At 41.7% G+C, this 23686-nt stretch overlaps 1 protein-coding gene across 4 annotated transcripts in view; it reads right to left on the bottom strand.

Annotated features, from left to right (window-relative positions):
* TBC1D14 (TBC1 domain family member 14) overlaps positions 1–23686 on the bottom strand; it is a 244731-nt gene that overhangs the window by 158758 nt on the left and 62287 nt on the right. For all 4 annotated transcript variants that reach the window (XM_033949845.1, XM_033949853.1, XM_033949873.1 and 1 more), the window contains one exon: positions 4224–4344. In XM_033949845.1, the coding sequence (XP_033805736.1) occupies positions 4224–4344 (121 nt within the window). The remainder of the gene's footprint in view (positions 1–4223; positions 4345–23686) is intronic.

The following is a 23686-nucleotide window of genomic DNA, read 5'->3' as shown; positions in this document are numbered from 1 at the left end:
AGATTGATCGGCCCGATAGATCGCCAAGGCAAAGGGAGTCCTGGATGATCGACTCACTTTGCCTTGGCGAGCTACCGGTCGATCGCGATCGACCTATTGGGCACCCCTGGTCTAATGCAACTCCGGGACAAAACAAAGAACCAACAATGGCTTACTTGTACTTGTAACTATATAGTTGAAACTATGATCTAACAGTATTAATCGTTACACTGATCTACCTGTACTAGTAACCATATTGAGTGCCCATGTCAATTTATCTATTGTAACTTCCTGGATAGTTTACCAACCTCTTGTAATGTAATCCAACCTTGAACTGAATAGGTAAAGGCAAAATAGAAAACCTGATTAACATAACATATTTCCTAGTCATATCCATCGTTTTTATTATTGGATACTTCGAAAGTTCAAAAATCTATGGGTGTTCTTTCTAGACTGAGGTTTTGTTTTTTTTTAATCCATTTTCTTTGCCATAATGCTCTTCTTATCTTTCTCCAACGCTCCACAAAACTCTTACATTTTTTGCTGCATGTTCAGCTCTATTTGTTGTGAACCACCTAGAACCATTTCTGGTCTGGCAGTATACAAGAATGAAATTATTATTATTATTAAGTTCGGATACTTTGGACTTTAGAGTCATCACTTTCAAACCTTGCTCATTTGCAACTTGGGCCTAGACCCCCAGTGCTCCATTCACATTATGTCCACAGAAAGCTTTGAAGCTAATTTGATCAAAGAACGAGTTCATAGCTTGCAGAGAATCCCATAATAAATCTAAAGTCACTACTTTCAGCTTAACAAGCACTGCACCACTTCTCAAGGAGCTCCTTCCCCTTGGAATCCACAGATACTCATAGAAATGGAACTTCCTGGGCTCTTTGCTTTCCATTCTCCCCAAGGTGTCTTCTGAGGGCAAAGTCAATAGTCTACCTCTGAAACTTCTAAGCTGCCCCCATGTTTTTCTTACCCCCTCTTTTCTTTCAGACATTTGTAGTTCTACCCCCTACTCTCACTATTTATGTTTTGTTTGGGGGTTTGTTTGGCTTTTGTTTTTTTTTTGCTGATATCCTCTTTTCTTTTTTTTATTAGACTTGTAAACTGCCTGGAAGGTAAATACCCATAGTGCGAGATCGTAAATAAAGAAAAACTCAGATAACTGGAAAAAAAAAATCACTCTTCTCCTCCTTTGTAAATTCACCTGATCTTTCTATGCACACAAAATGAAAACCAAAAAATCCTGCCCATTATTTTGACAGTAGTCTAGCTCTTTATCCTCACCAATAAACACTGGAAGCAGATTAGTGGAAATGGCATAGACCACAACAACAACAAAAAAAATCATTCATTGTTTTATTTCAAATTTACTATACTGCCAAACCTTGACAGGTCATAGTGGTTTAAAACAAGCAAAGGAAAATAAAACAAAGAAACATTTTCAAGATAGGAAAGTATCTCACAAAAATTTAAAACAGAACCCACTGATAGAGAAAAACATTTTCCATCATTTTGGGTGCTACTAGCTTAATCAAAAAACTTCCAAGCGCACTTGGATAAGTTGCTGATACATGGTGCATCTTATGAACTCCAGAAAGCAGTTCTTTGGCACGATGCAAGTATTACGGCGAGCATTAGAAATAAATTTTAGAAAATGAGATCATAGTCTATATGCCCTGGCTTAGGAGCGAAGTTCATTCCTGTCGAGGTATGCACAAAATTAACCACTTGGAGAAACTGCCTCCGAGAAACTCCCAATAAAAAATATACTTCTAAGATATATACATAAAATGATTAGAAGTTACCATAGCACTTGCAATGATCTAAATATCTTGAGACTAGGAACTGAAGAGTTGAAGTATCAGGAGACTTCAGAAATAATCATGGACAAATAGAGGCATGCCATTTCACAACTGACTCAGAAAAATCTTTGCAGTCCAAGAACCAAAAATATTTACACAGTCACACCTTACTGAAGAAATTAATTAGAAAGGATAAAACATTTGGTGATGCCTTAGGAAAAACAGAATACTCTGGACATAATCACTTTTATAGGATCAGTTAAAACTAGGGTTATCAGATTTTTGTCTGAAAAATCCCAGCCACATGGCCCCATCCCGTTCCGCCTGTAGCCCCACCCCTGCAAAGTCTCATCTTTAGTTTTCTGATCTCCGGGTCGCGTTCGGAGGGCCTCTGAGCATGTGCAGATGTGTGCGACATCATCTGCGCATGCTCAGAAGCCCTCCAGACACGTCCTGGAGGATTGGGGTTTTTCCAAAATCCAGACAAACTACCGAGTTTTGGAATGTTTGTCCGGGCACCCAGACAGTCCTCTAAAAAGAAGATATGTCTGGATTTTCTCGGATGTCTGGTAACCCTAGCTAAAACTTCCTTCCCCCCAAAGCCCACTCCTCCCCCACCACCTCAATTCCCATGGTGGTCAGTAGTGCCTGAGAAAGAGTAGTGCGCCCCTGTGCTCCTGCCCGGGCTCCAAAATGTCTACCATAACCTCCAATGGTAAATCTCCTTATATGGATGGATGCACCTAGCTGCTAGAGGTCATGATGGTCATTTTGGAGTCTGACCAAGGCCTGGGCTAGAACGGAGGGGGGATTGCTCCTGCCCTGGCATCACTTAACATCTAGGGATATCCCCAAGCAGGTTCAGGGAGAGCAGCAAACCTTTGGACAGGGGCAAGGTTTTTCCAACTCATGGTGGAGTGAGACAAGGGGATTTGGGATGTGCACCGCCACAAACACCATTTATTTAGGTGTGCCCCCTCCAGCATTACATGCAGTGACAGTGTGGGAGTAGTGCACTTCTACTATATGTAATATAGTCATGTGCAGTAAATACAGGGCATCCCCCCCGCCTCCATACATTATCCAGTGTCATCTGCTGATTAGTAAGATCTACAAAATGAAAAAGTCCAGTGAATGTCCTTTTTCACGAGTAACCGCAGTCGCAGGTAAGGGTAAGCTCATGGAAGAGAGAAAGTGGTTGAAATCCAATACATCCCTATTAGAGAGATTGTCAAGATGTAAGTTGATATCCCCAATCACCAATAGTCTATGGAATTTGGTTAGGGCAACCGCTAGAGCATCAGCGATTAAATCTAAAGATTTTTCTAAGGGATAGGAGGTTGATAAAACAGAAGAATTCCTAACAGATGTCCTTGATTGGCTCAGGTGCATCGGGCTCCTCCCTTGGGAGAGGCCTGAGGCGCCTGAGCCAATCAGGGCCTTAGGCCCCTCCCCGTGCATCATATGATGCACTGGGGCGGGGCCTAAGGCCATTACACAAGACTGGCCGGAGGAGCAGGAGGGGAACCCAGCTCCCGACTAAAGGTACTGAAGGGGTGTGGGTCAGACTGGGTGGGCAGGCCAGTGGGGGTGGGCATCTCTCCTGCCAGTGGGGGTGGGCATCCCTCTGCCATATGTAAAGGTACCAGTGGTGGGGTGGGGTGGGCCAGGCCGACCAGATGGCGGCGGTGGCTGTTAGTTTGATGGTGCGGCACCATCCCTCCTGCAATTTTTTTTTGTGTTGGGGAGTAGGTGCTGTCGGGGGGCAGGAGGCTTTTTTTTTTTTTTTTATTGGCAAGATATTTTGTGTGTGAAATACACATAAAATATCAGTGCCATTAAAAAAACAACAACCCAGGCAGACCTGTCGTTACCGACAGATCTGCAGCAGTGGGGTTTTAGGATAGTAAAACCCGATTCAAAACAGCTAAGCAATTGTTACTGAATCAATCACTTGGCTATTTTACACGGGGTTTTACTCATTTGCATAGGTGGATTGTATCAGGTAGGAGATTGATCGAACAGCAGTTCAGTGAATCGGGTCAGGGTTGGGGAACGATTGCAAAACCAGTAAAACTGCAAGCAAGCAAGCCGTGGGAAGATTATCCCATGTGAAACAAGTTGCTTTCGAGGTTCTGAGCCATAAACACATTACAATAATTTTTTTCATTGGATAATATTAATTCTATGACATTACATTGTTCAACTGCCAGAAGACAATAAACCTTTTGCATGTTTAAACAAAAAAATTTGGAACTAAAATCTACACAGGGACTAAAACTTACACAGCTCAAGGAAAATTTAGAAATCTAACCAAGATCATCCTTGTGCCCAGTCCATATAACACCACACATAAAGGAGCACAGCTTCTATAAATTAAAGTTTATCTATATATAGAGGCAGTTTGAAACATATAACTGAAAGAAATACCTTTTGGATTATCTTTGGATCTTTCTGAAGAGTTTCTCGTAGAGGCACTTTTCCAAACAATTTCCAACCCAACTCGTTTGGTTTTTCTACTGTGCAGCTATTTTTCCTAGCAAATAAATTCCTACAAAAAGAAAACAAAGGGCAACCTTTTATATTTGAAATGCTGAAAGAGCATCAGACTGCAGCTGCTCAACACCTCATCCCATTCCCAAAACAGAATGGTTTCCACAACATTATGTGCTACGCTATGGCAGTTCTTGATATCCTTCACTGCATGGTGTTTATGTGAGTCTGATTTTGAAAATGGGACATTCTAAATAAAACACACATGGACACGGATAAGGAAAAAATTGTAATGGGGCCAGTAAATTTTATATATAGATTCTAATTCTTATGTTACCAAAAGCTAGGGTTGCTAATACATGCTTTAGTGCACACCAGCTCTCTAAGTCAGGGGTCTCCAAGCCTGGACTCAGGTTTTCAGGATTTCCCACAATGAATACGCATGAGAGCTATTTGCCAAAAGATCTCATGCATATTCATTGTGGAAAGCCAGAAAACCTGAAGGACTGTGGCGATTGAGGACCTGGCTTAGAGAGATCCCTGCCATAAATGCATGTTATTTTACCACAGTGGATCCAGCTATTAACATACCCTTAAAAGGTAGCATAGATTAGTAACTGTAACTGAACTGTGCTCATTAAGGTGGGAGGAAGGAGTTATTAAGATGTTAACATATGCTGTTTGTTTATGCTATCACCACCACACAAGGTATGTAATCCCAGAAAGCAGAGCATTTCTGTGAAAACCAAAAAAAACCCCCAAAAAACTCTATGGAGTGACGATGTTCCTAAATGGACTTTATTTGAAAGTGTCAAAGTTTCAAAGGTACACTGAAATCATCCACATAAAATAATTCCATCCACATAAAAATAAATCATCCACATAAGAGCCTTAAAGGACCTAGTCCGCTAGGGATACAGGACCCAACACGGTCCGCGTTTCGACAAAAAGTCTTCTTCAGGGGTCCCTGGGGGTCCTATAAAGGTGAGTACGTGGGAAACAATTGTGTGGTGAGCCGGAAGTGAGACACTTGTTTCCCACGTACTCACCTTTATAGGACCCCCAGGGACCCCTGAAGAAGACTTTTTGTCGAAACGCGGACTGTGTTGGGTCCTGTATCCCTAGGGGACTAGGTCCTTTAAGGCTCTTATGTGGATGATTTATTTTTATGTGGATGGAATTATTTTATGTGGATGATTTCAGTGTACCTTTGGAATTGTAACACTTTCAAATAAAGTCCATTTAGGAACATCGTCACTCCAGAGTTTTTTTTTGGGTTTCTCTGGATTTTCTTCTTTGTGGATATTTTGGGGTTAATTTCTTTTGTTTTTTGAGCATTTCTATGATGCATTGTTTGGAAACACACACTAAAATAAAATATTTGCCTATCATGGTGGGCATTTCCTATTCATTAACACTTGCTAGTGTAATCAGAATGTTGTGTCCTTGTTACAATGCTCCTTTACAAGAGCAACTAAAACTATAACAACTGTGGTTAGTTTTGAAAAGAAAAAGCTTATTTGGCAAGTATTTCAATAAATCCAACTAGAAAATGATATAAATTGTTTTAACTGGCATTTTTCAAAATAGTAACAGCTAAACTGTCATCTCTAGAATGAGTAATAGAGCTGTCCTTTTGACGTATGAATGGTTAGAGCTGTGCATTTCAGGAACAGCTCTCTTGCTGCCAGTGAGAGGAGGAAGTTCAGAGGAAGAGGGCAGCAAAGTGAAAGGAGAATGAGCAAGAAAGGAAGGGTGATGTGGGTTGCAAGTCAGTCTAACATTTCTATACACCGAGTCCTCCCGCCCCTTCTTTAAATGGGTTATTTAAAAAAAAAAAAATTTAAACCCTCCAAAGGAGTAGCAGTTTAGTGGCTAGAACATTGGGCTAAAAACCAGGTGTGTGAAACAAATAACATCTCACAAGGACACTCCAGAAAGTCTTGTAGTAAAGCAGAAAATAATTTATTTCTCTCTGGCCAGACAGGATGTCCAAATGCAAAAATCACATGAAGTAGGCACATAGGCTCTGATTCTGCAAAGTGTGAATAAAGTTAGGCGCAGTTTAGATGTCCAAAATAGGGTCCTTTGTAGAATCGTGCTCAGTGACACTCAGCACTGTTTAGGTGCCCAAATTTTGTGACGTCCTTTAGAGAATTGGGTTTTAGGCAAGCGTTAGACGTTCAAACAATGTCCTTAATGTTATAATATTTTATTATGACAGCATTAGAATGGCGACTTTATGGCGTTTTTCATTATAATTGTGATACTGGGAGTTGGATCTGTTTAAAACTTTTATTTATTTCTCTTCCATCAGAGAGAGTGACTGAGATTCGAACCAGCAACATTAGGGCAGAAGGCTGTAGGTTTAACCAGTGTGCTATACAATGAGCTAGCAAGTTGCATAGCAATTGTAAAACTAGGTCCTACAGGCATTGTAAAGGAAGTTACTTTTGAGTGCAGTTTGGGCTTCAGAAAGGAGGTGACCAGTGGAGTGCCGCAGGGCTCGGTCCTGGGTCCACTCCTTTTCAACATATTCATAGGGGATCTGACTCAAGGGCTTCAAGGTAAAATAACACTATTCGCCGATGACGCCAAACTATGTAATATAGTAAGTGAATGCAGTTTACAGAATTATATGGCGCAGGACCTGCTTACATTGGAAAGTTGGTCCTCAACCTGGCAGCTAGGCTTCAATGCTAAGAAATGTAAGGTCATGCACCTCGGAAGCGGAAATCCATGCAGGATGTACTTCTTGAATGGAGAAACTTTAACTAGGACTTCAGCAGAACGAGATTTAGGAGTAATCATCAGTGCAGACATGAAAACTGCCAATCAAGTGGAGAAGGCAAGGCAGATATTGGGTTGTATCAATAGAAGTTTCGTCAGCTGAAAGCCTGAAGTCATAATGCCATTGTACAGGGTCATGGTGAGACCTCATCTGGAGTACTGTGTGCAATTCTGGAGGCCACATTACAGTAAAGATGTGCGCAGAATTGAATCGGTTCAACGGACAGCCACCAGGATGATCTCGGGGCTCAAGGGTCTCTCGTACGAAGAGAGACTAAACAAATTGCAGCTCTACACTCTTGAGGAACGTAGGGAGAGGGGAGACATGATCGAAGCATTTAAGTACCTCACGGGACGTGTCGAAGTGGAAGATGATATTTTCTTTCTCAAGGGACCCTCGGCCACAAGAGGGCACCCGCTCAAACTCAGGGGCGGAAAATTTCATGGCGACACCAGAAAGTATTTCTTCACAAAGAGAGTGGTTGATCATTGGAACAAGCTTCCAGTGCAGGTGATCGAGGCAGACAGCGTGCCAGACTTTAAGAATAAATGGGATACCCATGTGGGATCCCTACGAGGGTCAAGATAAGGAAATTGGGTCATTAGGGCATAGACAGGGGGTGGGTAAGCAGAGTGGGCAGACTTGATGGGCTGTAGCCCTTTTCTGCCGTCATCTTCTATGTTTCTATGTTTCTATGAGTTCTATGGACAGAACTTGGGCACAGTTCGGACATCCTTAATGCAATATGATAAATAGTTCTCTGGGTTTTTGTTTTTGCTTTATTAAGCTCATAATACATTTAATAAGGCACCACATAAACAGGACACATCAAAACAGATACAGTGGAATCTTGGTTTACGAGCATAATTCGTTCCAGAAGCATGCTCGTGTATCAAAGCAAGTTTCCCCATAGGAACTAAGGGAAACTCGCTTGATTCGTTCCCACCCACCCCCATCCCCCAAGGCCAGCAGCGCTGCTCTACCCCAAGAACTGGCATTGCTCCCCCGCTCATGAAGGCCCCCCCCGCGTGATCCACCATCCCCCCTGCTCATGTGCCCCCCCCCACGTGAACCACCATCCCCCCGCTCATGGTGCCCCCCGCTCGTGTCGCACCCCCCCCCCCGCGATCCGGCATCCCCCAGGCAGCCACCCACCCACCCGATCACATTCCTTACCCCCATTTGTCACCGGCACCAACACACAGGACATGCCGGTGCCCGAAGATTTGCCTTCTTCTTTGCACTGGGCCTTGAGCATCTGTGCATGCTCAAGGCCTTCGGGTTCCCGTTCTCTCCAAGATTCTTGGATCTCCGAGAATCTCGGAGAGAACAGGAACCCGAAGGCCTTGAGCAAGCGCAGATGCTCAAGACCCAGCACAAAGAAGAAGGCAGTTCTTCGGGCACCGGCATGTCCAGTGCGTTAGTGCCAGTGCCAAATGTGTAAGGAAGGGGTAAGGAATGTGATCGGGTGGGTGGGTGCGACGCGAGCGGGTGGTGCCAGATTGCCAGGGGGGGGGCGTTCATAAATCGAGGCATGCTCGGTTTCCGAGGTGCCGATTTTGCGAATGTTTTGCTCGTCTTGCAAAACACTCGCAAACCGGTGCACTCGTAAACAGAGTTACCACTGTATATTGCATGCAAAACCTTCTATTTCTGTGGACAAACAGCAATTTTATTTGCTAATTAGAGGGAAAGATACATTAACTGAAGCAGATCATCAAGGTGCACCTGCAAGTAAATGCCACAATTAAAATATAGAAACATAGAAACATAGAAAGATGACGGCAGAAAAGGGCTACAGCCCACCAAGTCTGCCCACTCTACTGACCCACCCCATTAAGTCTGAGTGCTAATGACCCAGCTCCTTAACTCGACCCTCGCAAGGATCCCACGTGGATGTCCCATTTATTCTTAAAGTCGAGCACGCTGGTGGCTCTGATCACCTGCTCCGGAAGTTTGTTCCACTGATCCACCACCCTTTCTGTGAAGAAATACTTCCTGGTGTCACCACTAAATTTCCCTCCTCTGAGTTTGAGCGGGTGCCCCCTTGTGACCGAGGGTCCCTTGGGAAAGAATATGTCATTTTCCACCTCGACACGACCTGTGACGTACTTAAATGTCTCTATCATGTCACCCCTTTCCCTGCGCTCTTCGAGAGTATAGAGCTGCAATTTGCCCAGTCTTTCTTCGTATGAGAGACCCTTGAGTCCAGAGACCATCCTAGTGGCCATCCGCTGGACTGACTCAGCTCGAAGCACATCTTTACGGTAATGTGGCCTCCAGAATTGCACACAGTATTCCAGATGAGGTCTCACCATGGTTCTGAAAGTGGCATTATGACTTCAGGTTTGCGGCTAATGAACCTTCTATTGATACATCCCATCATTTGCCTTGCCTTGGATGAGGCCTTCTCTACCTGTTTGGCAGCCTTCATGTCTGCACTGATGATTACTCCCAAGTCCCGTTCTTCTGAAGTCCTAGCTAGTGTTTCTCCATTCAAGGTGTATGTTCTGCATGGATTTCTGCTGCCGAGATGCATGACCTTACACTTCTTAGCATTGAAGCCCAGCTGCCATATCGAGGACCAGTTTTCCAACGTGATCAGATCATGCGTCATGCTATCCTTGAGATTGCTTTCGCTTACTGTATTACACAGTTTGGCATCGTCGGCAAACAGTGCTACTTTACCCTGAAGCCCTCGGGTCAAGTCCCTTATGAATATGTTGAAAAGGGATGGTCCCAGGACTGAGCCCTGCGGCACTCCGCTGGTCACCTCCGAAGTCTCAGAGAGGGTGCCGTTGACCATCACCCTCTAAAGTCTTCCACTCAGCCAATCATTGACCCATGCAGTTAGTTTCTCACCTAACCTCATCGATTTCATCTTGTTTAATAGTCTACGGTGTGGGACACTGTCAAAAGCTTTACTGAAATCCAAGTACACTATGTCCAGAGACTCTCCCGAGTCTAGCTTTCCTGTCACCCAATCAAAGAAGCTGATAAGATTGGATTGGCATGACCTGCCCCTAGTGAATCCATGTTGGCAGGGATCCCTTAGATTCCCCTCATCCAATACCATGTCTAATTTACCTTTAAGTAGAGTTTCCATGAGTTTACACACTATTGATGTGAGACTCACCGGTCTGTAATTCGCAGGCTCTGCTCTGCAACCCTTTTTGTGCAGAGGAACGACGTTAGCTGTTTTCCAGTCCAGGGGGACTCTCCCCGTACTTAGGGAGAGATTGAAGAGCATGGCAAACGGTTTTGCCAGAACATCGCATAGCTCTCTGAGCACTCTTGGGTGCAAATTGTCCGGTCCCATGGCTTTGTTCACCTTGAGTCTTGACAGTTCTCTGTAAACATCAGCAGTTGTGAACTCAAAATTCTGAAATGGGTCTTCCATGCTTTGCTTTGTTTCCAGCCGTGGCCCGTGCCCTGGTGCCTCACAGGTAAAGACTGAACAGAAGTAATCATTCAGTAGTTTGGCTTTATCGGAATCTGTTTCCACATAATCCCCGTCTGGCGTTCTAAGGCGTGTTATCCCGTTTGTGTTCTTTTTCCTGTCGCTAATGTACCTGAAGAAGGATTTGTCCCCTTTCTTAATGTTCTTCACTAGAGTTTCTTCCATTTGAAGCTTGGCCTCCCTGACTGCTGTTTTGACCGCTGTAGACTTTGTCCTGTATTCAATGTTTGCTTCCTTTTCCCCGGTGCGTTTGTATGAGAGAAATGCTCTTTTCTTCTCCTTGACGAGGTACAAGACCTCATCAGTGAACCATTGGGGTTTCTTTTTTCTTTGTTGTTTAGTTACCGATTTTATGTAGCGGATAGTTGCCTCGTGAAGAGTCGATTTCAAGGTTGACCACATAGCTTCCACATTATCAGTTACTTCTTGAACCTGCAGCTTCTGATGGACGAAATCTCCCATGCGTGCAAAGTCAGTGCCCCGGAAATTGTGCTGGGATTTGAACCCATGACCTCTGGGAGATGAGCACAAGGCTTTTACCCATTGAGCCACAGCCACTTCCTTTCAGTCATGGGGGTTCCTACCATGAAAGCTTAGTTATCCTAGCCGTGTGAAGGTGAAAATACCTGAGAAGATCATAGCTTAGCAGACCCCTACGCTATCATATCAAAAGTGAGGAAGACAGACATTAGTGGAAGCTGCTGTGGCTCAATGGGTAAAAGCCCTGTTCCCATCTTTCAAAGGTCATAGGTTCAAATACAAACACATATTTTAATTATGGCATTCTACCTTGAAGGTGCACCTTGATAATCTCACAATGTCAGCATTGTGCAGCTCCACACCTCCATTTGCAATGAAGTAGAAGCCATGCTAAGGTCTGTATCTGTTTTTTTCTGTTTATAAGCTTTTGCATATGAAGTTATGTATGCAATCTATATATTTTTTCATGTGCTTTCCTTGCTTTCAGTAATGAGTTGATTGGAGCACTGTTTAGTCAGAAAAAAGGGTAGCTTTTTAACAAGAAAATTAAAGCTGTGTTTTTTTCATATACTCTGCTTCAGTTAATGGATGTTTTCCTCTAATTAGCAAATAACATTGCTGTTTGTCCACAAAAATAGAAGGTTTTGCATGCAATATATCTGTTTTGATGTGTCTTGTTTATGTGCTTTCAAGAATGAGCTGACTGGAGCACTGTTTAGTCTGAATGTCTCCTCATTCAAAGTTATTAACTAAAAGCAGTGTCAAGATTTTCTGTCACTTGATAACTTTTCAGAGTATAACTTACCAGAATGGTTCGGAGACCATTTCTCGGAAAGAATTACGATAGAAAAGAGTATTGGAAAAGCAATATAAAGAATTAAAAATAAAAGGAAAAAATATACAGTAGATTCTCAGTTAATTGGAACCCATGGGGATTGATATATGACATATACGGTAGTTTCTAGTTGCTTGAGAGTTACTATTAAAAATAGGCCTAACTAATACTATACTACATACTATACCATACTATAAATTGTTCTAGACAAACTACTGAACATGTAGAAAGCAACGCATGTGGCATGCCAACTTTACACTTAAAGTTCTGCCAGAAATTGATTTTATTTTCATTTTTATTTAAATTATTACAGTATTTCTTAGATTTTTTTTTTCTGGTTGCTTGAGAGTTCTGGTTAATTGAGTTCTAGTTAACAGAGTCTACTGTATTAAGAAAATAGAAAAAAGTAAAGTAGTTAGCCCAAGTCAGACAATGCTATAATTTAACCCCCTTTTTCAAAACTGTAGCAGTTTTCAGCGCCAGCCGTGGCAGTAACAGCTCCAACGCTCATAGAATTCCTATGAGTGTTGGAGCTGTTACCACCGTGGCCAGCACTAAAAACCATGCTATGGGTTTTGCAAAAAGGGGAGGGATAATTTAGGAGAGCACTAAGAATTCCATCCAACTGAAAGTATATAGTTGTAAAATTAATATAATGTATGTACAATCAAATTAAGTACTACAAAAACTTATGGCAACAATGTCTGAAGATTGACTCACCATGATAACCCAAATTTCTAACCTTGGTTTATAGTCGAGTCAACCTTTTTCCTCCTTTTTTGGGGAAAAAGGTACCTTGGTTTATATTCAAATTGATTTATATTCTAGTATATACTGTAAATGGGGGGAAGGGAAGTAAACATGGGGGTGTCCAGATCCCAGTCATTCCATCCCTGTTATAACACCTTAGAAAAGTAAGGTTGGAAAGCAGTATAAACTAATACTCAAAGTATGGGAAAGAAGATTTTAGATCTAGAAGCAGTGATGGAAGAAGAGTTGAATATATGGTTCACGGAGAACTATGACTTGGATGTAGTTTTCAAATTGTTTGGAAAAATTCCTTTCGTAAGTTGGGCTTGGCTCTCTCAATGTATCACAGCAACAAACAAATAGCATACTTTTTAGAGCATATGTATATCCATATGGTAAATTTTGGGTGGGCACAAAGTTTCTTCTCTGCCCCCAACTCCCATCCATGCCACCACCTTGTGCATGCTCAGTCCTTCCCATACAACTAAGCATGCCTGGGGTGCCAGTGTTGGCAGCTCAGGTATGCACAGAAAAAGACAACATAAGAACATAAGTGCATCATAAGAACATAAGAAGTTGCCTCCACTGGGTCAGACCAGAGGTCCATCTCGCCCAGCGGTCCGCTCCCGCGGTGGCCCATCAGGTCCGCGACCTGTGAAGTGGTTTCTGACCACTTCTATAACCTACCTCAAGTTCTATCTGTACCCCTCTATCCCCTTATCCTCCAGGAACCTATCCAAACCTTCCTTGAACCCCTGTACCGAGTTCTGGCCTATCACTTCCTCCGGAAGTGCGTTCCATGTGTCCACCACCCTCTGGGTAAAAAAGAACTTCCTAGCATTTGTTCTAAACCTCGCCCCTTTCAATTTCTCTGAGTGCCCCCTAGTGCTTGTGGCTCCCCACAGTTTAAAGAATCTGTCCTTATTTACTTTCTCTATGCCCTTTAGGATTTTGAAGGTTTCTATCATGTCCCCTCTAAGTCTCCTCTTCTCCAGGGAGAACAGCCCCAGCATTTTTAACCTGTCAGCGTATGAAAAATTTTCCATACCTTTTATCAGTTTAGTCGCCCTCCTCTGCACTCCCTCGAGTACAGAGGAAACAACCTTATAAAACTAGTCACAGGAACATATACAAAGGAAAGTAAGGATATTGAGATGATTTCACCAGGAAGATGAAAAAGTTCCAAAACGTGTTCAAAAAAGATTTTCATCACAAACTTTAATCCAAAGTAACCCAACATGGATCCAGGTTTTGGCAACACAAATACCTTCATCAGGGGTAAATAATAAAAAACATCCCTAGTACAATGGATTCACGCCAATAACATCTATTCCAATTGGATTAAAGTTTGTGATGAAAAACTTCTTTGAACACAAATTTTGGATCTTTTTCACCTCCCCCAGCGAAGTCATCTGAGCAACCCTTCTTTCCTTTGTATGTATTCCTCCAGCAGCTCAAGTATGCCAATACTGGCTGCTGAACTCAGCAGAAGGGAATTCTAGGCACCTTCTGAAGAAGGCTTCAGCTGATAGGACTTGGAATGCATGCCATCTACAACAAGTTTGTGCTGCTGCTGCTATAAGGGGCCTGGCTACCCTTAACTACTCAACTGATACATAGTCATAAGTTTTGTGCAAAGCTATTATGATAATCCTGAGGAAATTATGCACAAGAACCAAGGAGACAGTGGTAAATGGCACTTTTGCCCTCATTCTCCACCCTCCCCAACACTTACATACAGCTCTAAACTCTCCCTCCCTCCATCTCCTCTTTCTTCCTGGTATTCTTCACCACAAGCCTAAGAGGACAGTGACCGCACATTTTATTAATAATAATAACTTTATTCTTTTTTACCGCCATAACCAAAAGTTCTAGGCGGTTTACACTAAAAAGAGCTGGATAATCAACGAAATACAATAATACAGTAAAAAATACAAATATTTGTAAAATAGAATTTCTTTTTTTTAATCTTTATTGATTTTAATCTAAAACAGTGTCATACAAATGAACAAACAGTAGGTATTACATACATTACATTAATATCTGTACAGGTAACATTATCATATAAGATTTTCAGCTAACCTACATATAATAACATAATAACATAATTAGTCTTTAAGCCCGTTACATTAATGGGTACTAGAATAGATGTGTTTGTCTCTTTCTTTCTCTCTTTCTCCTTGGCCGCTTTCTGTCTATTTGTCTTTTTTTCTTTCTTTCTGTTTCTGCTCCCCCTGTCTAGCAGTAGGCCATCTCCCTTCCTTTTATCTCCCCCCCTTTTGGCCCCTTTTGGCAGTCCTTCTCCCTTCCTTTTACCAGCACCCCTTTTGGCACACCAGCACAAACCTCTTGTTCATCGCTCCCTTTGTTACTTCCTCTGTCCATATCTCTCCCTCCCTCTTCTGTCCCTTCTTGAATCTCTCTCCCTCTCCCCATCTTGCCTCCCCCCCCACTTCCTTCATGTCCACTCTGTAACGTACCCCTGCTGGTATCTACTCCTCCCTCCCGAGTGACAACTGTAATAGAAACACCAAGTCCCATGCCAAATACCCCTCTACGTACTGCCTTCAATTATGTGCACAAAAGACTACATATATGCAAATGCAGTCAGGGACAGCGGTTGTAGATACATACCAAACCAACGTCTCCTTTCTCCTTCCCGTCCGCCAAGTCCCTACGCTTGGAAAAGTTCTCTCTGCCGCATCCCGCACCCCTCCTGATGCGACTTCCTTTTTCAAGCCTTTCTGCCACTGCCGAAGATAAATTTGAAGGTAGGACCAGGCGGGACGCTGGACCGGGGTGGTGGATTGAAAGCCAGAAAGCCTCTCTCGATCCCCGCCTGCATGTAAAGGAGCCTGAGCCAGCAAGACCGCGAGAGAGGAGCCGCGGCGGCAGTTTTGAATTTAAAAATAAACTTTGTCCGTGAAGTGGGAGGGGCAGATGGGAGGCTCAACGTGGGGTTCCGGTGCGGTAGGTAGGGGTGCGGCGTGGAGGGGGTGATGATGATGACGACAAACTGCCTCCCTTCTAGTGAGGGGGGGGGTCGAAGCGTGTATGAGCACTCCTGCCGACCATAGAAATACAGAACAGGGAACACGCCGGTAAGAATGCGCATGCGCGATTAGCGTTTTATTATAGTAGATAATACTCACTAATAATAAAACGGGACTCCCATTCAAACGCCCAGATAAAGAAAGATAAGTTACCACTAATCTAATATATAAAGATATACTGAATTTAAGGATATAAGAATACTGAGGTCTTACCTAAAAACCATACAAATAGAAATGAAAGAAATTGAATAACATTGTGAATGTATAGAAGAATGACTGTGAGATACTGAGATACACCAGAAGATATAGTCTAAGAAATCTCTTAAGAAAAAATACTTCTTGCTCTCTCTATATATCAATGAGGATCTATTTTTATGTTATGAACGAGTTCTAACGAGAACCACATGAAAATTGGATTATAAGATTGAGATTGCCTATAATACTTAAAAAATATTCAAATAGAACATGATAAATTTCAAGATAATGTTTTAACCAAGAATGTCTTTAAATGTTTTCTAAAAACAGTATATTGACCTACTTATTAAAATAGGGAGATCATTCCAAATTAAAAGAAGGATGCTTTCCATTTAACAAATGATCTAATTGTCTTTGGTGAGGGAAATTGAAGATAGAATTGCTTCTGTACAATACGACTTGGTCTTCCTGCGGTATATAAACTGTTATTATTATTATTATTATCCTAAAGTTCTACTCACAATCATTTTAAGCTACTCTCAAATCTTCCTATGCTCCTTTCCTCCTTTATCTCTTGTTTATTTATTTAATTTTCTATATTGTTCTCCCAGGGGAGCTCAGAATGGTTTACATGAAAATTTTCTGGTACTCAAAACATTTTTCCCTGGCTGTCCTGGCGGGGCTCACAATCTTGACCATCACAGCAACAAGCAAAATGCGCTGGGACCTGTAGCTGAATTCCCTGATAAACGCAAAGCTAGAAGGGAATCACTCCAGTACTCCAACAATCACTTCTATCTAGTAACTCTCACAATAGGAATGCAAAGCAGCTGTGGTATGCATTCACAAAGAAAACGAAACATTAAAAGGCATGAAAATTACACTAAAAAAGTAAACCGAAACTACACAACTGGAAAGAAATACCACACACTGAAGCTTTCTGAGCCATGAGGTCCTCAATTTTGGCATCTCATGCCTCCCCCCCCAAAAAAATCAGCTATCAGTAAAATATATTCTTCCAGAAAACTAATAGAACTGTAGGGAAGTACCAGGCTTCATTACATCAGACAACAATTACAGTACTAAAGATCATTCAGAAAATTTCTCATACATTACACAAATTTCTCAATGACATGGCAGTTTGCTTATTAGTATCACAGAGCTGAAGTGAGACTCGGGCTGTGTATCACTGTTCTCTGACTTCATCTGGATCTTCTGCAGTTTTGCAAGCTTAGAACATGTTACACAGTACTTGTGCAGTGGGAAAATAGTTGTGCGATGCTGTCAGACGAAACTCTGAAGTTACCAGACAACAGTTACTCTCTTGTTTAATGACATTAGCTATAGAGAAACCACATCTTGCACCTTATGTCCCCTTTCTCCAGGGGATAATGTCATGAAAAAGGTAGCATGAAAACACGGGCTGCAACTCAGAGAAGGATAAAAGCAATCTAAAGTCAATCTAGAAATTCGAGTTTATTATGGCATGAATTTGCACTGTGTGTGCACGCTACTGAAAAAATCTTGATAGCGTGGTAAAGGTCAAGTACACTTTAAGTGTTTATTAACAAGCCACAATACTGCCTGCTTCCAGAAAAATGCCTAGCAGTGAAAACAGAAGCAATCTAAAAATACAAAGTACAAACATTAGACTGGAAACACAGCCCAAGGTGACACTGCTTTCAGTGAACACACACCAGAGGAGCAGAGTTTATGGTAACTGTGTCTAAACTGCAGCCATGTTTCACAGGCCAGTTAACAACGTGGGGGTGGAGGGGGCTTTTAAAACTGCAACAACTACTGTATCATCAAATTAGTAGCACGTGGAATTAAACTCAAATTCATTGTTTCTTGTAGTATGCTAATGAAACAGATTGTGAACCACAGAAGCCAGGGCCCAAATGCGGCTTCTCCCACAGACACTTTGGCAGGCCAATTCATCATAACATTACAATCTGACTTATAGTCCGCCAAAGCCCTTAAGAGTTCATGGCAGATAACAATATATTTCTGTTAATGGGAACAAACCCAGTTAAACATAATGAAATGACAAATATTCAAATAGAACATGATAAATTTCAAGATAATGTTTTAACCAAGAATGTCTTTAAAAGTTTTCTAAACACAGTATATTGACTAACTGAACTTATTAAAATAGGGAGATCATTCCAAATTAAAGGATCCTGATAAAAGAAGGGTGCTTTCCATTGAACAAATGATCTAATCGTCTTTGGTGAAGGAAATTGAAGATAGAATTGCTTCTGTACAATACGACTTGGTCTTCCTGCTAGCATTGAAATAAATTCAAGTTTCAAGTTTCAATTGAGATTTGATTAATCCCTTAATCATAATTCTAAGCGATGTACATACTAATAAAATTACAAAATGTGGGGAACAATACAATAAATAACAAAAATCAGGTCTGACAAGACTATTGACAAACGTAACAAAACTAAGAACATAAGGGAAGAGAGGGATAAGAACTACAAATTATTTAAAAGTTAGAGAGACATATAAGGGAGATACAGAAGGAAAGGGAAGTTAAAAATTACACTAAATCTGGCACCTGGCCATATAGAATATTAAAAATCATAATAAAAAGCTTAATATTAATCATCCCTAGCCTTAAGGATAACTTAGACTGTAGCCAATTTTGGCATGGAAACAACTCACATACCCGAATGTACAGGTCTCCCTCCATATTCACAGGTTCGGCATTTGCGACTTTGGTTAATAGTGAGTGTTTCACCCTCCCAAACAGATGCAGTTCCCCCGTTTGGTAAACTGCTTTTAGTTCTTCCTCCTCACCTGCTCAATTGCATTTTGTTTTTAACATTAAAACTGCTGCACTGACTCTCACTGTATAATTCCCTCTTTACAAACTGATCCAGTGTCTCTTCCTTGCCCTGCAGATCCTACAATTGTGTGGCTTTAATATGATCTTTAACATATAATGCTACTCCCCCTCCTTTTCTTCCTACCCTGTCTCTCCTGAACAGATTATAGTCCCTATAACTACATCCAAGTCATAGTTCTCCGTGAACCATATATTCAACTCTTCTTCCATCACTGCTTCTAGATCTAAAATCTTCTTTCCCATACTTTGAGTATTAGTATATACTGCTTTCCAAACATTGCCCCTTTAACTATCTCTGTAGAGTTATTCAGTGATTTCCACCAGTCAAGTTAAAATCACACTGGAGGTCTTATGACACAGCAGCTACTAGATGGGAGAATTCATATGTGTATAGCATCTAGTATTTGTTTATTCATTCTATTTTCTACACCGTTCTCCCAGGGGAATTCAGAACAGTTTACATGAATTTATTCAGGTATTCAAGCATTTTTCCCCGTCTGTCTCGGTGGGCTCACAATCTATCTAATATACCTGGGGCATTGGGGGATGAAATGATCTACCCAGGGTCACAAGGAGCAGTGCATGTCAGAACCCACAACTTCAGGGTGACGAGGCTGCAGCTCCAACCCCTGCGCCACACTCTCAGACATAGTATGGTACATTGTCCGACAGGGATGGCAAAACATAGTTAACAAAGCATTGTAAAACATAATATGACTAACATGGTATGGTGAGAAATAGTATTTTGAGTGTATTACAAAGCATGGGTAACAGTATGACAGGACTTGGCAAAATTGGCAAGGCAAGATGAAATAAAGCATAGAAGACATGGAACAGCAAACATTGTGTGGCAGACATGGCATGAGAGATTGAAGCATGATAGGCAAGTACGGCAGACAATATAGTAAATATGACGTACAGTATAGTAGGCCAGAGAAAGTAAATAGTATGGCAGTAGCATACCAAGGGAGTGAGGGGTTGTTTACCCCGGGTGCAAGCTGACCGCTGGCGTCAAGACTTTCTTCCCAGCAGCAATGTTCACAATTTGTTGCTCTTGTTGACATCGGGCCTTCCTCTCTGCCGGGTCCTGCCTCATTCCTGTTTCCGCAAAGGCAGGGCCCAGCAGACAGGAAATCCCGAAACCAGCAAGAGCAGTGAATTGTGAACATTGCACTGCCAACTGCAGGGTGTCAAAGGGAAGTGAGGGGAAGAAATGCTGGACCCGATTGGAGAGAGAGAGGGAGAGAGGGAAAAGGAAGACCAGGGAAGTAAGAGAAGAAGAGATGCCAGACTATGTGGAAGGAACGGAGAGAGGGAAAGGAAGGAAAGAAAGGAAAGAAAGGAGAGCCAGGCCATGAAAGGGAAGAGAAAGAGATGCCAGGGCATGGGGAAGAGGGAAGAAAAGGTGACAGAGATGCCAGACCAGGGAGAAAGGAGGGAGGGAAAGAAAAGAGAAACCAGAGCACGGAGGGGAGACAGATGGAAGGAGAGAAGAAGGAGAGGAGATAGATGCCAGGGCACAAGGGAAGAGAAGGAAAGGAGACAGATGCCAGACCATCGGGAAGGAAGGGAGGGAGAAAAAGGAGATGCCAGAGCATGGAGGGAGAGATGGAAGGAGAAGCAAGGAGAGAGATCCCAGGGTAAGAGGGCAGAGAAGCAGATGCCAGACCATGGGGTGAGTTGAGGAGGGAAGGAAGAAATGCCAGAGCATGGGGGAGGGAGTGAAGGGAGAAAGAGAAAAATGGAAGGGACAGAGAAAGAGGGCGGACGGTGGATGGAAGGGAGAGTGAAGATAAGATGAGGAAAGCAGAAACCAGAGATGACAAAAGATAGAAAAATTTTATTTTTTTGTTGCTTTAGAATAACGTAGTATTGTAGCTGTATTGGTAAACATTTATAAATAGAAAATGGAAATAAGGTAATCTTTTTATTGGACTAATTTTAATACTTTTACTAACTTTTGGAGACCAAAATCCCCTTCCTCAAGCAATGACATACCAAGGAGGTGGGGAGAGCAGAGCAGGACGGTCCATCCTGGGTGCAGTTCCTAGGAAGCTGATCTCCAATCCATTTTTTTATATTGGAGGGGGTTGTTAAAAAAATGATCAGCCCCTAGGTACACCACTATAGTATGGCAGAGTGTGGAAGAACATTGTATGAGAAAACATGACATGATCAGACATAGGACGAAGCCCATAGCATTTTAGATTTGAGAAATAGAGGGTCAGGCACTTTGTCAGAAGGTTCAGAAAATTTGATTGGTGCACTCTCAGAGGATCCGGGGAAGAAGTAAGTTTTTATTGCCTTCCTGAAGTTCAGTAAACCCTCTAGCAATCTTATGCAGATAGGTAGCTCTATAGAAATAAGAAGTGGTAGTAGTAGTAATTCAAATGAGGCTAAGCCATGCATGAATCTTATTAAATTGTAGAGAATCTGTCCTCTTTATGCATAATGGTGTCTTGATCCAACAGAATTAGTTTGAGCCCTGATATACATATTAAAATGATTTTTATGGATCAGGAGAAATGATTGGAAATGGTGAAGGCTGACTGTTTTGTGTGAAGGCAGATCCTGTTAACTTCTACTGGACTTTTTTTACCTAAAAGCTAGAAGTACTTGAGACACTGAAGAGTATATTTGTAATGATATCAATGCCTTCTTCAGCCTTGTTAGAATGGGTAGAGTTTGGGTAAACATACAAGGTCTGACAATTAAGTTTGCAAACTCATCTTAGAAAAAGTGCTACATACCTCATTGCTGAATATCACTATGGTCACCTTCGAAGTACTCCTCTTGGGAAGCTATGTACTGATGCCAGCGTCTAGTCCACCCTTCAAAGCAATTTTGGAACTCTTTCTGGAATGCCCATCAGAGCTGTGGTCGTATTACCCTTGATGTCCTGAATGTCATCAAAATGTCTTCCTTTCAATATTTCCTTTATCTTTGGGGGCCAGGTGAGGAGGGAGGGTGTTCCAGTACAGTTATTTGTTTTCTGGCTAAAAACTCTCTCAAAGACAGTGCCATGTGAGATGGTGCATTGTCGTGATGCAAGAGCCATGAGTTGTTGGCATAAAGTTTAGATCGTTTTCACCCAACTTTTCATGCAGCCTTTTCAGCACTTCCAAATAATAAACTTGGTTAACTGTTTGTCCATTTGGTATAAATTCATAATAAACAATCCCTCTGATATCAAAAAAAGGTTAACAACATCATTTTGACTCTCAATTTGGATTGGCAAAACTTTTTTGGTCATGGAGAATTGGCTGACTTCCATTGTGCACTTTGATGCTTTGTTTCAGGGTCATATTGTTATACTCATGTTTCATCACCAGTGATATCATAGCCCAAAACATTGTCATGCCTCTCCAAAATGTCTTGGAATACTTCAACTCTCCTTTGCTTTTGTTCAATTGGTGAGCTCCTTCGGGACCATTTTTGCACATAACTGAAAATCTTGGCGTGAGAAATGTAAGATTTTCCTGTTGCTTTATCGATGTTTACTTTACTTGGTCTGCTGTGCTTCTCATAGTCAGCCAACAATTTTGACGCACAATTCGATTAATTTATGCAATGTTTTCATTAGTTCTGCTCATTACTGTCCGCCTGACCTTTTTTCATCTGCGACACTTTCTCTTTCCTCAGAAAAATGTTTAATCCATTTGTACACTGCCGTTTTCTTCATGGCATTATCCCCATAAACTTAAGACTAACATCCCTGACTTCACTTCCACTCTTGCCAAATTTAACAAGAAATATAATGTTTGTTTATTACTGTAATCCAAGTGCTGACATTCTCGCAATGGTACAAAAAAACACACAACAACAATAATGACCACCACTAAGCAAGAGACTGTCACACTTCAACATGAACACAGCTATGAGACACTGATATACCAAGGTTATAAAGCCTTCCTGAGTTGTTTGTACAACACACCAACGTAAGCGCATGGAGGCAAGTTTGAGAACTTAATTGTCAGACCTTGTACACTAGTAGAAACATCCAGAGTTACTGTAGTTTTGATGAAGGAACTACAAGTCCCTGCATGCCAATGGGTAGACAAGAGGATCTGCAAAAAAAATTCCTAAATTCTTCAGAGGCATCCTGTTTGTCTGTCTTGCCTGTTTAGATTGTAAGCTCTTTAGAGCAAGGAATGTTTTCCTATTCTTTATGACTCTTTGCAGCACTGCGTGCATCTGGTAGCACTATAGAAATAATTAATAGTAGTAGTAGTAGCAGAAACAGTGTGACCTTTCCCAGAGAAAAGCAGGAGCTAAAGGAGTCAACAATAGACCTTTCAATGAAAGGCTAAGCTTGTACTTGGGATTTATTTTTGAATGGACATTTTTGTTTATTTTGAAGTGGGAGAGGGGAGGAGAAATCCCATACAGTTTTCCTACTAATGAGCAAAGTACAGCAGTAAGGGAGCTTTGCCTGACTTTTGGTTTGTTTTGTTTCTTTTTTAAGTAGAGGGGGAATCTCTCTTTTGGGCCTTACCATGTAGCTCCTTAGGTAAAACTAGCGAGAAGTTGTCCATCAGTAGAGCACCAAAACCAACAAGATTGTAGTATTACTTTACTGTAAACATCAACCATGAGGGGCAGAGAGTGGAAGGCAATAAAATTCATTGATTCTTTACTATTATATATTTGGAAAAACATCCAACAGTTTCTTTTAGAATACATGCTGAATAGAAAACCAAATTTGTCTTGGCCAAGAGCAAGCTAGAAGTTTTATTCAGATTTGTGTCACCAAAAGTAGTACCAGAGAATAAGTGCAGAATCCCCTTTTCCAGTGAAGATGGGTATTATCTCATGATTGCCTATATTACAACTTCTTTCTGGAGCAGAAAGCTGGTACCTTCCTGAGGTAAGCTGTTGAAACAGACCTAGCTCAGGTATTCCCATTGGAAGATGCTTTTCATTAAGTTAAAGACCAAAGAAAGAGAGAGGAGACCTGGAAAGGAGTCCCAAATGAGCAA

The sequence above is a fragment of the Geotrypetes seraphini genome, chromosome 1, assembly GCF_902459505.1.
Source record: "Geotrypetes seraphini chromosome 1, aGeoSer1.1, whole genome shotgun sequence".
Classification (NCBI taxonomy): domain Eukaryota; kingdom Metazoa; phylum Chordata; class Amphibia; order Gymnophiona; family Dermophiidae; genus Geotrypetes; species Geotrypetes seraphini.
The sequence above is the reverse complement of the archived record's forward strand: the minus strand, read 5'-3'. Positions and strand labels throughout refer to the sequence as shown.